Raw genomic sequence first — 14,014 nt, 5'->3', positions numbered from 1 at the left:
GCGAAAACCATATTATACATATCTAATCGCTCAAATATTAAAAAGCATCGAAATATTGGTTTACCGAAAAGATCGTGCTCGGTTTTTGCTTCGGTCTGACATAGCAAAAACCTAGCGAATATATTCGCCAACCCAATGTTTAATAAAACACTTGCAATAAAAGACTTTCGACGTTTCTACCATTTCAAATATCAATAACGTACATCTCGAAACTTTTCATCTTTTAAACATCATGCCAAAATATCTAGTTTTGAAGATTGAACGTCGACATTATCACTATCCGAGATTACATCTAGTTTAAACATATACGCAGTATATGTATAAACTTTTCTCACATTGCTCACATTATTAAAAACAATTTAGCTATAGTTGACTATACTCTCTCAATTATAATTCGTTACAGGTTCGCTCAATTATAAAACAGCACTCGAATTTAACATCCTGCATCTCTCTTGCGGTTAACATAAAAAGTTGGTCCGAAATTTGAGTTTCGTGTTATAGAAAATCCATAAATAGCAGCGTTCCCTCCATTATTCGAAGATCCCCCCCCCCCTTCCCCCCTCCACCGCCCTCCGCCATGACAAGCAAGCCTTTCTGGCACGCATACGACGAAGGATAGAAGGGGGGGGGGGGGGGGGAGGAGGAGTACCAGGGCCACTGTACGTTGAGAAAGGTTATAGTAATCGAGGAGAGGCGGCTATATCGACTCGCTAGTACGAAAAGTGGACCGGCGCACGGGGGACTTGTAAGAATACGAACTCGTCGTCGGTCCGTCCATTCATCCGGGGGATACTTACTAACAAACAGGCTGAGAGAGTATCGAGAGGATGAGAGGAAAGGTGGCGGCGGATGGGGCGGAGGGGGGAGGCGGAGGAATCGAACTGGGCGAGAAGAAGAAGCTGGAGCTGCCGCGAGTAGGAGAGGCGGTCTCGCCTCTCGGACACGGCTTTCAAGTTCAATATTGTAGCGCAAGCGCGAGCTTGCGAACTATAAACCGCTAGCGAGCGAGTGCGTGCGTGAGAAATATCCGATTCGAGTGAGTCAGAGACGGAGAGAGAGAGAGAGAGAGAGAGAGAGTCTCCGCAAGGCGCGAGCAGATCCTCTCTATCTCTCTCTCTCTCTCTCTCTCTCTCTCTCTCTCTCTCTCTCTCTCTCTCTCTCTCTCTCTCTCTCTCTCTCTCTCTCTCTCTCTAGGCTTCGAAGAGTGCGGAATTTACGTGCGCGATGCCGCGACATTATGACAGTTTATACGGAACGTTCCAGGCCATTCCGACCTGACCGTGACCCGCAGGATTTTTTATTTTATTCCCCTCTTTTAGTACGTCGTACGATAACGAAAGAAATGTTAAATAAAGAGGGGGGGAAAAAAAAAACAGGGGAAACGGTTTACAGAACGTCTCGATAAAAAAAGAAAACGAGAAGGAAAACTTTTTTTCTAAGCAATCGCTCGATTAGCGATATCACTGTATTAATTTTCATGAAATTTTCGTACACGGTGAATTTTTTTTTTTTGTAAAATACAACGGATCTTCAGCCCGGTGATGAGATGGCGGTGATGGATGTTTCGTTTGGAAAGTATACAAGCAAATTGTGAATTAAATGAAGAGAAAAATGAAAAACAAAAGAAATTCCAATGATTTTAAACGCTTCTAATAAGAGCACGAAAATTTATCGGTAGAATAATAAAAATATCCAGCGTAAAAATGTTTCAGTCCTTGTTTCGTTTTTCGATCAAGAATTTGGCGCCGCTCATACTTTTTTTTTTTTTTTATTCTGTTTTTTTTCCCCTCTTTACGATTCATTGGAACTTGTTATTTAAAACAGACTTGTACTCATATCTCACAAACTGAATAATCTTCCTATACGCTCGTCTAATTCGCATCGGGTTAAAAAAATTTTCCCCTTCTTTACGCAAAATTTAGGTATACAAATTTTATCAAAATTAATCACGGCTATTTCTTACCGCCTCGCCTCGCCTCGCCTCGCCACAAAATAAAGTAAAAACGTGATAAAAACGGCGCATCATACCTTCGCCTAAAAATCATTTAGTATTACACGTAACTTCGCACAAAATTCGTGACACGTTCGGTCAATATTTCCTTACGTGTACGTACCTATGAAAAAAAAAAAAAAAACAAGAATAAGATATAAAAAGAAAAGAAATTTATATTTTGCCGTACCGACATTAATACCCGATCACACGCAAAACTTTTAACCAAAGATCGGTGTCAGTTTCATACGTTCGAAAAGTCTGTTGACCTTAATTGAATATTCCTTTCGGGGTTACATTTTCATATACATATATGTAGAAAGAGGAAACAGATATCATACGTATATCTAGAACTTGTAATATACATGTATGTGACAATGTAGTATGTACGTCACAGGGAGGACGGAGGACATAAGCCATAGACGAGCATACTCGGCTAGTGGCTGGACCTGGACTCTTTCGTAGACCTACCGTAACGTCTCGAGTTTCGGGCGAGAGCCCGTCTGGCGTTTTTGTCGACGACGAGGCGGTTTACTTTCGGCGATATTTCGAACGAGGTAAAGCGAGAGGTTGTAGATATACGGTGTAGAGGCTAGACTAGGGCATGGCTGCAGGGCGTTATTGCCTATACGGGATGTAGCCTCAGATTAATGCAAAAACTCGACTCCGTCCATATCGTACTTATGCCTACTTACGCGTATGCACTGTGGAGAAATTTATATTATACCTAATTGTAAGTTAAAATTACCTAAAACTATATTTTTCGATTGTGGTTAAAAATGAAAACAGTCGAGGACTGAGCGGTAACCGTAACTAAAAATTTCTCTCAGTGTAATACGAAGTGAAATTTTCTTTCTTAACCGTGCATTTCTTGAATTAAATAGAAACGATTTATTCTTATTTTCTTTTGGTGCTTTTATTATTTCATACGTTCTTCTTCATTTCACAGGGAAACAGAACCCGGTTTCCGTGTGGCGAGTAAGGGAGGAAGGACTTCGCGAACCAATATATATATATATATATATATATATACCTATCGTTGTACATAATACGAAGCCCCATCAGGAATTAACGTCGTCGTTCTTACAGCTCGATAATACGGTGTACATACCTTGTTGCATAGATACGTCAGCGATCCCGCAGTGCAAGAGAGGATTACATGTTACAGTGTAAGTGCAACGTGACGATTGTGTTTCAACTATAACCTGCATTATATAATATAACTATGCGTATAATTCAAACCAGCGTGCAGCTCGTGTAAACATAATTTACGATTATACGCACTGTTCCAAAATCGCACTGCAGCGATTAAACGCTGTTCATATATTGTATATTATAAAATGGAAACGGCGATTGCGGGGCCGAGATATTTTCATTTGTCGATTAAGTTATAGTTTCTCACGAATTTTCATCAATATTGTATATTATAAACTGCAATTTTTATCCGTATAACATGTATATATTGATTAATAAAATGCGTTCGGATGATGAAGGATATAAATTTTACGCGGTTACGTCAACAACATATAATTCGGACAACGCAGGTTACATTTATAACCGCGTTAGCACCGACGTTAATTAACAATTAAGTCGAACGAAGAGATAAAATAACTGGTCGACGATATATATGGTATGTGTGTAATTTACACGCATGACGCATGACGTGTGCGTGGTAAACAATCCGTTTTTACCCAACACAACATAAAGATACATTGAAATTTTCACAAATATCGATGCACGTGTGTGAAAATTTTTCATCCCTTTATACATAAGTTACATAATTTAGTAACATGTGTTGTACATATATAACGTATTATTTAGCTAAAACGAAATACAAACTCGTGTTATATACTTCTTGATATACACTAAAGTGTCGTTTGCGTTTATCGTTTTCGTAGGGAAGCCCGGAAGAACTTTGACCGAATAAATTTATACACACATATATGTACTAATGTTGTACGATATGGAAACAATATTAAAGAAAAAGCAATTTAACACCGTGTTACAATATATCATTCGAGCTAAAAATAACGAACATATACCACACAGTTTTGTGATGATGTATCCAAAATTAAAAATCGAGCGAAAACTTTATACTTAGAGAAAGAAAAAACACACGAGGAGATGAATATTCCACGACACGACCTAGATTGTGATTTTTTGTTATGTAATACTGCATGCATGTGTCTTATACGTGTTGTAGGTCAGGATTTGACTGTAAATGGAATTTCTGCCAATCCCAGGTAATGAATCGATTTTCCAATAAGCTTTTCAAAAAGCGTTAGCTAACCTTAAGAAACAGCAGCGGGCAAAACAAGCAAACGTTACCAATCGTTATAACTAAGGGTGGGATGCAAAAATATGCAAAAAATGCGTCAACTAATACTCGAACGGCCCCCAGGCTGGTTGTTTAATATCGCTAATTAATATTGGTACAGTAACTAGAAAAATTCAGTAAAACAGGTATCGTTAAAAAAACTGTTTGAATATTGTTGGGATTACAAGAAACGCGGTGGACGTAACCATTTTGCGCTATTGTCGATCCTTTTTTGGTAATTGCAACGCGAAATCAGTTTCTGAGGTTTACTCTACTTTTTTAGTTCAACAAGGCTTTAACCTCAATTTATCGTTGCAGAAGCGTTAAATTTTCGCAACAGTCGCGTGAAAATATAGCAACAATGATCGTAATGAGAAAGAATAGTAACGGATACTAGACTTTCTGGTAATGGCTAGAAAACTAATTTTCATTTTCTACCTGGAACTATATTTTTCGATTGTGGTAAAAAATGAAAATAGTTAAGGACTGAGCAGGAACTAAGGAACTAAAAATTTCTCTCAGTGTACACTAAGTCGTCGAATCAACTAAATGTGCGTTCACGGGCGGCGAAATGAATGTTTATTTAATTCAATTCAAAATCTGTTGGTTCTAACAAAACATTTAGTTGATTTCAATAGTCGAACTAATTATTTCGTTAGACGAACAGATCTTAAATTTTTTAATTGCACATTTAGTTTAAAAAAAAAAAAAAAAAAAAACGGAAAATACATAAATAATAATTGGCAGACACGCCCACGCTATCAATAATATTTTAGGTAATTTATAGGCAAATAATACACAATAAGCCAACGGAATTCTACGGAAAATTTTTTCATCAAATATCGTGAAATGTAAAGTTTTGGTAAAATTTATTCGTCACACGTATTGGAGATATATTAAAAAATAAACGGTATCATCAATATAAATTTATAAATACAGATTATCCGTTTTTTCATTACCAGCATGCCGCTAAAATCTTATATAAAGCATTATCATTTTTCGTTTTTATTATTGCCTTCTGTTCTTCTTATTCCTCTTTTCCTTTATCTCTTTCTTTCGCCTCTCGTTAGATAAGAAAGGTTCTCGACGATCGAGACAAACGCCAGATATTATATGTATACAGGGATGGGGGATAAGCGCGCGAGATGAGAGTAATGTACGATCGTCGGATCCCTCGATCCCGGGGGTCGATTCTGTTCACCGACCAGAAACCGCGTCTATAAGGCGAAGTAATTGAAAATATGATCGTACGCCAGCGGCCCGGTAGATAAACAAAGATGAATAAGCAGCTGCTGAGGACTGTGAGGAGGACCCTTGCTATTTTATTCGCGGTGTATCACAGATCTCGAGGAGAAAAAGTAGAAGGTTGGAACAAAAAATTTAAAGACGACGCGACGGTTGGTTGACCAAAATTCGATACTATTCATTAATTTCATCACGCAGATAGTCGTACATTGAATATTTATTAATATATATATATATAATATTATATATAAATTTACACATATTCGTAAGCTGTACGAAGATCTCTTTGAAAATATGTAGAAAAATAGAAAATAATGTAGTTGTGAGAGAAGAACTTTGATAATCTCATCTATCCTTCGTTTCAAATTGCGTAAAAATGGTTTAAAACCCACCAGACTATTTGTTCAATTTCATTCAATGATAGTTCATGTTATTGAGGATATACTATTTTCCACGAACTAAACTTAATATTCATACATATTAATACTTAAATTTCATACATTTTCTGTTTTTTTTTTTCAATCGTAGGATGAATACTTTTATTTCTTAATCACAATCAACGCGGGTGCAATGTTGTATAAATTAATATTTAACAATGCCAAAATGATTAAAAAAATAAAATAAAAGTGTCTCATTAAATTCGTACAGCGAAAATTCTTCTGAATAAGAACTAGGCCGCGTATAAACGCAATCTATATGCAGATATAACATTAACACGTTATGCGGCATGCTATTAATGCCTCCAATCCCTTTAAACCAATCTGAATTTTCCCCCGAAGCACGCGTTTCACGCCTGCAGCAACTCACGTTTGAAACGCGTATAATAACTCGACCTCAATTTTTGTAATTAATTAATTTCATATTTACGTAATATCGCATTCGTCATTTGTTAATATCCACGAGAAAGATCCAATTCCCGTTATCAGTTGCAAAAGCAAATTGCATTTTACACTCACACGGCTATAAACACCCTCTATATTATATATATATATATATATATATACACATATAGCTATCAGTGAGATGTTATAAAATCGACGGTAATATCCCCCCTCTCCCCTCCCCCTTTCTTCCATGGCCGGTAGGCGAGGCAATTATAACAGGATATACGTATTGCCGAAAATCGTGACAAATCGGCTTACCGTATTTTATACGCTATGTAACAACGTAATCCGAAATGTTACGCGTCTCAATTTAAACGATGCGACAAGAGCTGACATGTTATGGCGAACCGTTTGTCAAAATTTGTCTGACGCTCTCTGCACGTTTTTTAAAAGAAGCAAGTCAAGCGATGCAGAGTATATAAATATAACATGTGTATAAAAATTTACTTTCAAAGGTAATGTTCACCGTCGCGTCGCCAGTTTATTGTATATTGTCTTTAATCTAATCGGATATTATAAGAGTAAGAAAATTTTTCGAAATGGTCATTTGAGGATTTAGGATATACCCATTTATTTATTAATCTCTTTTTCTCTCTCTCTCTCTGTCAATCACTGCATCCTAAACTTATAGTGTGTAGTGTTTGCCGATAGGCTGTATTTGAATTTTGCCAAAGCAGCGTAGGATATCATAATATAACCTGCAAATTTCGCATGTGCTTATACACATAGGTATATCAACAAAACAATTGTTGCGACAATTCCTAAACGAGATTCACTGCCATTTAACCCGTTGAATCGCACATTATTTCCCTAAGTCAACTTTTATAACAAGATAATATTCTGTGGTTTTCGGGTCGCTGATTACGTATCTGAAATTAGATTACGAAAATTCAAAATGGCGTATCCAATATGGCAGCCGAAAATTTCAATTTTCATCGAATACGATCAAAAAACTCGATGCAGGAGTTTTCGAGGTCGATGATTGGATTGGCCATACTGAATTTCGAAAATCTGATTTCAGATTCGTAATCAGCTACCCCAAAAACTTATGATTTATGTAAAACATGTATACGTGTAAAGGGATAACAATATCGAAAATAAATTATTCCTACAATATTCACCATTTTATTCAATCAATTTGCTTCTAACAATAATAATTTGCATTATACCGCAATAATTCTACCCGAGTATTGAAACTTGTTAGTATATTATCAGAAATATCAAACATAAAGAAAAAGCCGCAAAGAAATATGTCCAAGTGTTCTCTAAATATACAAAAAAAATATATATATATAAAATACGTGGCAAGAATACATACCACTTAGACTCAAAGGGTTAACCAATAGTATTCTAAATAACGTGTTGCGATTCTACAAGGAAGTTGCGGAGAGGGAAATCGACTGAGGCCTCGGAGAGGAAGAGGAAAAGGAAGTGGAGAATACTAGCGAGGTGACGGTGAGTGAAACGCGTCCTTGGAGAGAGAGATCGAGAGAGAGAGAGAGAGAGGTAGAGCCGGAGGGAGAGAAGGAGAGGCGGAAGGGAAACGGGAACCGGCGAGAATATAAAACCGCAAGTATAACGTAAAATCTGGAGAAAGAAGGAAAAAAGAGCGGGAGGAGGTGGCGGGTAGATATGGCGACGGATATTTCTGCCATTCATTTGAAATCGCACTATTGCGAATAGCAATATTGTAAACCATTCGAAATTTTTCACCTGCACATTATGCACGGTAATAATCCGAGGGGTGCAAAATTTTTACTACAAAAAATGAAAATTTTGTTTATATTATGTAAAATATTTCATTTATCCGCAATATAAATGATATTGTCATTTGAAAAAATTATTTATCCATAAATTAATGGTTAACTAATTATAATATATATATGTGTGTGTGTGTGTGTGTGTCTGAATATTTTCTTTCATTTATTTAACAAGTGTCTGTCCGTTGTACAAGCGATCTTTAATTTTATCCTTCTGCTTCCAATGTTTCTTCCCCTTTTCTTTTTCTATAGGCAGGTTTTCTACGCCTACTCAGCAAAGGCGTTTGAAAAATCACGTCTCGCGAAAAGATTGTGCGAGTTTCAGCGAATACGGTACACGGGCTTCCCATTATACAGTGTACATTCATCCCGAAACGAATAACGCGATAGGTAGGTAGATTTATACGGGTAAATTGACGGTGGTAACAGGGAAGAAAAACTGAAAGTGTAAAATTATATTTCTTTTTTTTTAATTTTTTCTTTCTAAAACTGAAATATATTGCGTGTCCATGAATATATATATATATTGTATATTACATATATAATTAAGTAAAACGCCTGGCGTACCAAGAAAGGAGTTTCGGTATAGCTTTCGCGGTTGAGCATAACTCATTGAAGATTAGTGAAAGAAGAAGAAGAAAAAAATTTATTATATATACCTATATTCGCATTTCACGCACTTGGCTCAAACTCAAGCTCGTATTTCAAACGCGAAGCTGCTTCTAGTTAGAGAAGAGAAGAGAGGATGGTGGGAGGCGAGGCACTTCTGTGCACGAACCTAGTGAGAATTTTCCTGAAATTGGCTCGGCACTTACCGCGTCGTGCCGCAATGAAATTCCTAACTCCCCCACATCCCCTTTTCGCCATCTTCTTCCTTAACCGCAGTAAAATTCTTTGACGAAAATATACAACGTTATAGCCGTTGGTGTAGGTATATCACATACGATAAGTGCCGCAAAAAAACATAGTAAATGAACTGAAAATTTTTCCTCGCTATATGCATATATATATATATATATGTGTGTGTGTGTGTGCATAAAATTTTAAGACGGCCAACCCCAACCGAAGAGGATTAGGTGCAAGACTTTCCGGTAAAAAGTTTACCTTGGCACGTAAACGGATATATTTTTGGCACATTTCTGCACGGAAGAAACTAGCTACATACAGCAAGAGTGTGAAAAAAGAAGAGGCTTTCCTTCGTCCGCTTAGGGAGGAAAAAAAAAAAGATACCCTCCTCTTTCAACTCTACTCTAAAACTCTACGTAAACATTAGGAAGGTACGTGAATGAATCCCTGTCACGATACGCGGGTTTTTGGCAAATTTCCTTCGACTCGAAACAGTATAGTTAGCAGGTAGTGCTCGGTGCACGCACGTGTCTTTCGATTACACGCACGGTCACGGAAGGAGAGGAACGAGGGCGGACGTCGTCCCGCATGACGGGTATAAGGTGCATCTATGTTCAACAACCCTCCCGTATGGGTGCAGTCGGGGTGAAGAAAGTGGGCGATACCAGGTAGCGTAAAACGGAGAAGAGTGTACGTGCATATGCGCATACATGTATACATATACATATGCATATATATATATATACATATACGCGTATGTATCGCCAGAGATAATGGTAGCGTTAACTCGATACGCGTTGCACAACCGGGGTTTCCCACGCACGAAAACCTAATGCTCCTCATACGTTACTACCGACAGAGACATATGCACGCGCGTGTGCGTCCGTGAGGACATCCCTCGGGGACCAAACTCGCACAATACACTCACGATCAGAGACGAAACTATCGCAGGTATGCGTTGTAAGGGAGGTTAATCTTCTCGATGAATGGTTTCTTGCCTCGTGAATTATTTCAGATATATCCGCAATCTTGATCGAATTTGAAAAGTAATAGCTTATGAAGGTGCGTGGATTTGGTATCGAGATAATACTTGTAATGGTATATGATTCGGTCGAGTTGCGCAACATCGTGTGTTCACCCTGATAGGTCACTGGGGATGAATTTTAACACAAAACATTTTTCAAACTCCTCGTATAGTAGCTTGGTCCTGGAAATGGGTCCCCTGGCGGTATTCTTCGTGCGAAATAAAGACCTTTTGTTTCGACATTTTTGACACTTTCTTTAACTTTGACGGTGTTTTATACAATATTTAAACTATCCATTTCTGGTTGTGAAAACTGAGAGACCTTTTTCCGCGATCCTTAAACAATGCCTGGATTTTTTTCTTTCAGATTATTAAAACTCGTTGGTTTTAATAAAAATGTCACGTTTGGGGGTGAATTTCACACTGTGTGACCGTTATGCGATTCTACTGAGGTGTGACCTACTAGGGTTGATTAATGAGATATGTATGTATGTACGCACTGCCTTTAAAGACGTTCTGATTTTTTTTTTTTTGTTATTTGATCTTGAAATTCGGATGTAAACGTTGTAATACGATTATTCATTTCTGGGAGATATGCCTAATCGTTATTTTAAAACTTTAGGATTTAGTTCATAAGTTAGTTTCATACATGTTTAGCAAAGCATAACATACCTACGCATGATATTTTTTGCAAAATCAACCATAGGTTCGATGTCATTAAATGAATCTGCGTAATAACGGCGTGGTAGCCACGCAATTTGATGTCTTATGCTTCTAAACGACATATCGCATACCGCAATACTTTTGTCGTATTTTTAACCTTTAGCCTGTCACACGGAGTTTTTCGCGCTCGCGTGATTTCTCGTTATGTGTATATTTCGTAAACTAGGAGGCGCGCGGCTTTCTCCCAAATAAATAACCAAGTGAACAAACTATTGGATCTTCGACTAGACGCCTCAAAAAATATGTATAAAATTTTTCAGCATTTTTGGAGCACTTAAAATAGCCAAAATAAGGGTAAGAAACCAAAGACCTCAAGTGACGTTGGAATTGAATACTTCGCTAATGAAAAACGAAAGATCGTAAGTAATGATGTTGAAGTTAGTAACGTTACCGTAACGATTCGTGCTGAGAAAAACCGTAACTCAGCGATTTTGGAACTGTTTGAAATTCAGTAAACCACAATAAAACAATACATACTCATATTTCCCAATCTTAGTTCCTTCAAAATCATTATCAAGATAAGAAAATAGTGATTTTTTTCCAATGTTTCGTTACGATAACGTCACTAACTTCAACCTCGTTACAAGTACGCATAAAAATACATATAAATAAATCAAGACTAGTTCCTAAGCATACATTTCCACATAAGTGACGAATAGAATCCTCGTCATTCTTCATATAAGTAAAAGTTGATAATCGGGCGAGAAAATTTAAAAACAGCTAGTTTGAATTGTTAATGAGGATTGAAAAATTTAGAGATCGCATCGCACATCACATTCCGCAAGATTTCTAACAATTGCAAGTATATGCTAAATCTCCCTGAACGTCGTTATATCTCAGAATCTTTTCAAATTTTTCAGACGAACGAGCCCCTGCAGTTTTGTTCAATCTTTCGTGCCGTTAACTTTTCCAAGTTCTCCAACAACCCAACAGGATGTATATCAATTGTAGCCATTATCTACTCTCCAAATTTGTATTAATAGATTTTCACTGATTAAAATTTATACTATTAATTATCTCATAGATTTAATTCGTACAATATCACGATTTTCCTAGACATGTTTATATTATTTGCTTCTTTTGCACAATACGAGTCAAAAAATATAAAATGGAAACATTATTAACAATTTCAAAACTACAAAATTGACCAAACCATGGCATTGGGTGAGAAAAGGAAAAAAAAACCTGCAGAGTTGTAACAACATTTGACAATGATAGCAAAAAAAAAAAAAAAAAACAAAAAACCATCGAGGGATCGCAATTATTAGGATATCCCGGGAAAATGAATCCCCCCGCCCCTAAAAAAAAAAAAAAAAAAAAAGAACCGTTAGCGCCCTAGGAGTAAAATTAAGGAGGATGAGAGGATGTACGTTTTGAGAGAAAATTTGCTCACCTGTCTCCGCAGTCTGTTGATGATAGTAATTACACTCGGCGCAAATGGGGTGAGGAGGTAGGTGATGATCGACCTCGTCCGATTCTCCCTCGTCGCAAACGTCCTTGTATCCCTCGGGGGGACTGAGGGTTTCCTGCTGGCGCTGATGTTGTTTTTGGACCTGCCGACTCCTGAGGGGTCCCTCGATCGCGGCCCTGGCTTCGACCTCCTCGAGGCCGTCAACGTTGGCGAACAGTTGTTCCTGACCCCCGGCAGAATCGGTATCGAGAGGACGGCCGCCCCCCGCGAATTGGAGGTTCAGCTCGGCCCTGCACTCCTTGCAGTTCCCCAGCCTTATCATCTCGTGTTCCTGGCAGCAGCAGTCGCACTCCTCCTCGTAATCGGCGCAGCATTCCTCCTTGATAAGGATTATATAATCCGCTGCGAAGAATTCGTTGAGCTTCTCGTTTATCACCACGCGATTTTTCTGACCCTTCGGTTTTGTCTGGCCGGGTTTTTTCAGCAGGGATTTCAGCGACTTGAGCGAGGAACCCTTTCCCTTCGGCATATCTGACGACGGATCGCTGCAGTGTTCTTTCATTGTTGTTTTTTTTTTTTCTTTTTTTAATTATTTTCTCAGCTCCAGGAATCACTTATCCCTATTCCTCTTCTTCCACCTCTCTTATATAATTCCGTTTAAATCACCCTTCGCTTTTAACGGCACACTAGCTTTGCCGCTCACCTGCGAACTTCCTCGCTTCTACAGAGGATGATCATGTATTGGTATGTAACCTTCGGTTTTTCTCACTCGTACTCGGCCATTCGCGTGTACGCCTTTTAACCGTGTGTAAAATTATGCAATAACGTAAACATGCATTATCCGATATTGCGTGAGAACAACAATAACAATGATTTTAACGACGGTAGTGTTTTTTGTTCTTCTTCCTTCTGTTCGACGATTGACTGTAAGTAGTCGGTATGAATTCAAATCGTGTGTTTAGCGATATTCATTATCGTCACGGGATTTTGAGCGTGTTGTTATTGTCGTTACATGTTTTTAATTGAGGGAAAAAAAAACACGTTATTTTTTTATTTTATTTTTATTTGTACATGGCAACGTGGATAATCTTTACGTAGGAAGAATAAAGTGAGTAGAGAAAACTAATTACTCGATAATTAATAATTGCGATTCGTGTAACGAGTAAAGAATCTTTGAATATCAACAAGAAACGACGAGACGCCGTTTTCAACAATGCGAATATGTGTAAATAACTTTTTTCCGTCGCATTATTTGGCGTTTAATTACGATCCGCGATCGTTTTGTTATTATTATATTAGGCGCGTGAAAATCGCGACAGATTTCCTTCACGAAGACCCGCATTCCGCCATAACGAACAAACACCATCCTATTCCACCTTCGAAACGTCGCATATCGATCTATCCTCTCTGACCGGCGTGGGCGTACTGTTTAATGGTAAGACAAGCGCCGCCGTAAAAGCGACGCGATTCTCATTATTATACACGTTCTCAAATGCACTCGGTTAGCCTGAACGGAGGAGCTGACATGAGCAGCTGTCAAACGACGTCCCAGGGAACTACTCCCAGACCTGGCAACCCGTCGTTGCACACTGCCGAATCCAGGCCAGTCACTCGAGCAACGCACCGGAGTCGACTCCGAGCGGCCGAAACCGACTGGAGTATCGAAAGCCGAGGGAACGCGTGACAACGCCGACTCCACCGTGTCGCTAGCGACGAACTACGGAGGCGCCTCGAACTAAACGGACGGCAGACGCTTGTCCGCTCGACAGATAACCGCGAGCCTTTCTTTTACCCAGACCGAGGGCCGCGCCGAG

The 14,014-nt window shown here is 38.4% G+C and overlaps 1 protein-coding gene across 1 annotated transcript in view; it reads right to left on the bottom strand.

Moving 5' to 3' along the window:
* The window catches only part of LOC124294190, a 37,147-nt gene extending 23,259 nt beyond the window's left edge, over positions 1-13,888 (bottom strand). The window contains exon 1 of the mRNA XM_046738572.1: positions 12,183-13,888. Coding sequence (XP_046594528.1) covers positions 12,183-12,762 — 580 coding nt within the window. The 5' untranslated portion in view covers positions 12,763-13,888. The remainder of the gene's footprint in view (positions 1-12,182) is intronic.
* Between the last annotated feature and the right edge of the window lie 126 nt (positions 13,889-14,014).

Source organism: Neodiprion lecontei, chromosome 4, assembly GCF_021901455.1.
Source record: "Neodiprion lecontei isolate iyNeoLeco1 chromosome 4, iyNeoLeco1.1, whole genome shotgun sequence".
Lineage (NCBI taxonomy): Eukaryota > Metazoa > Arthropoda > Insecta > Hymenoptera > Diprionidae > Neodiprion > Neodiprion lecontei.
Note: the sequence above shows the minus strand (reverse complement) of the source record. Positions and strands in the feature narration are given on the sequence as shown.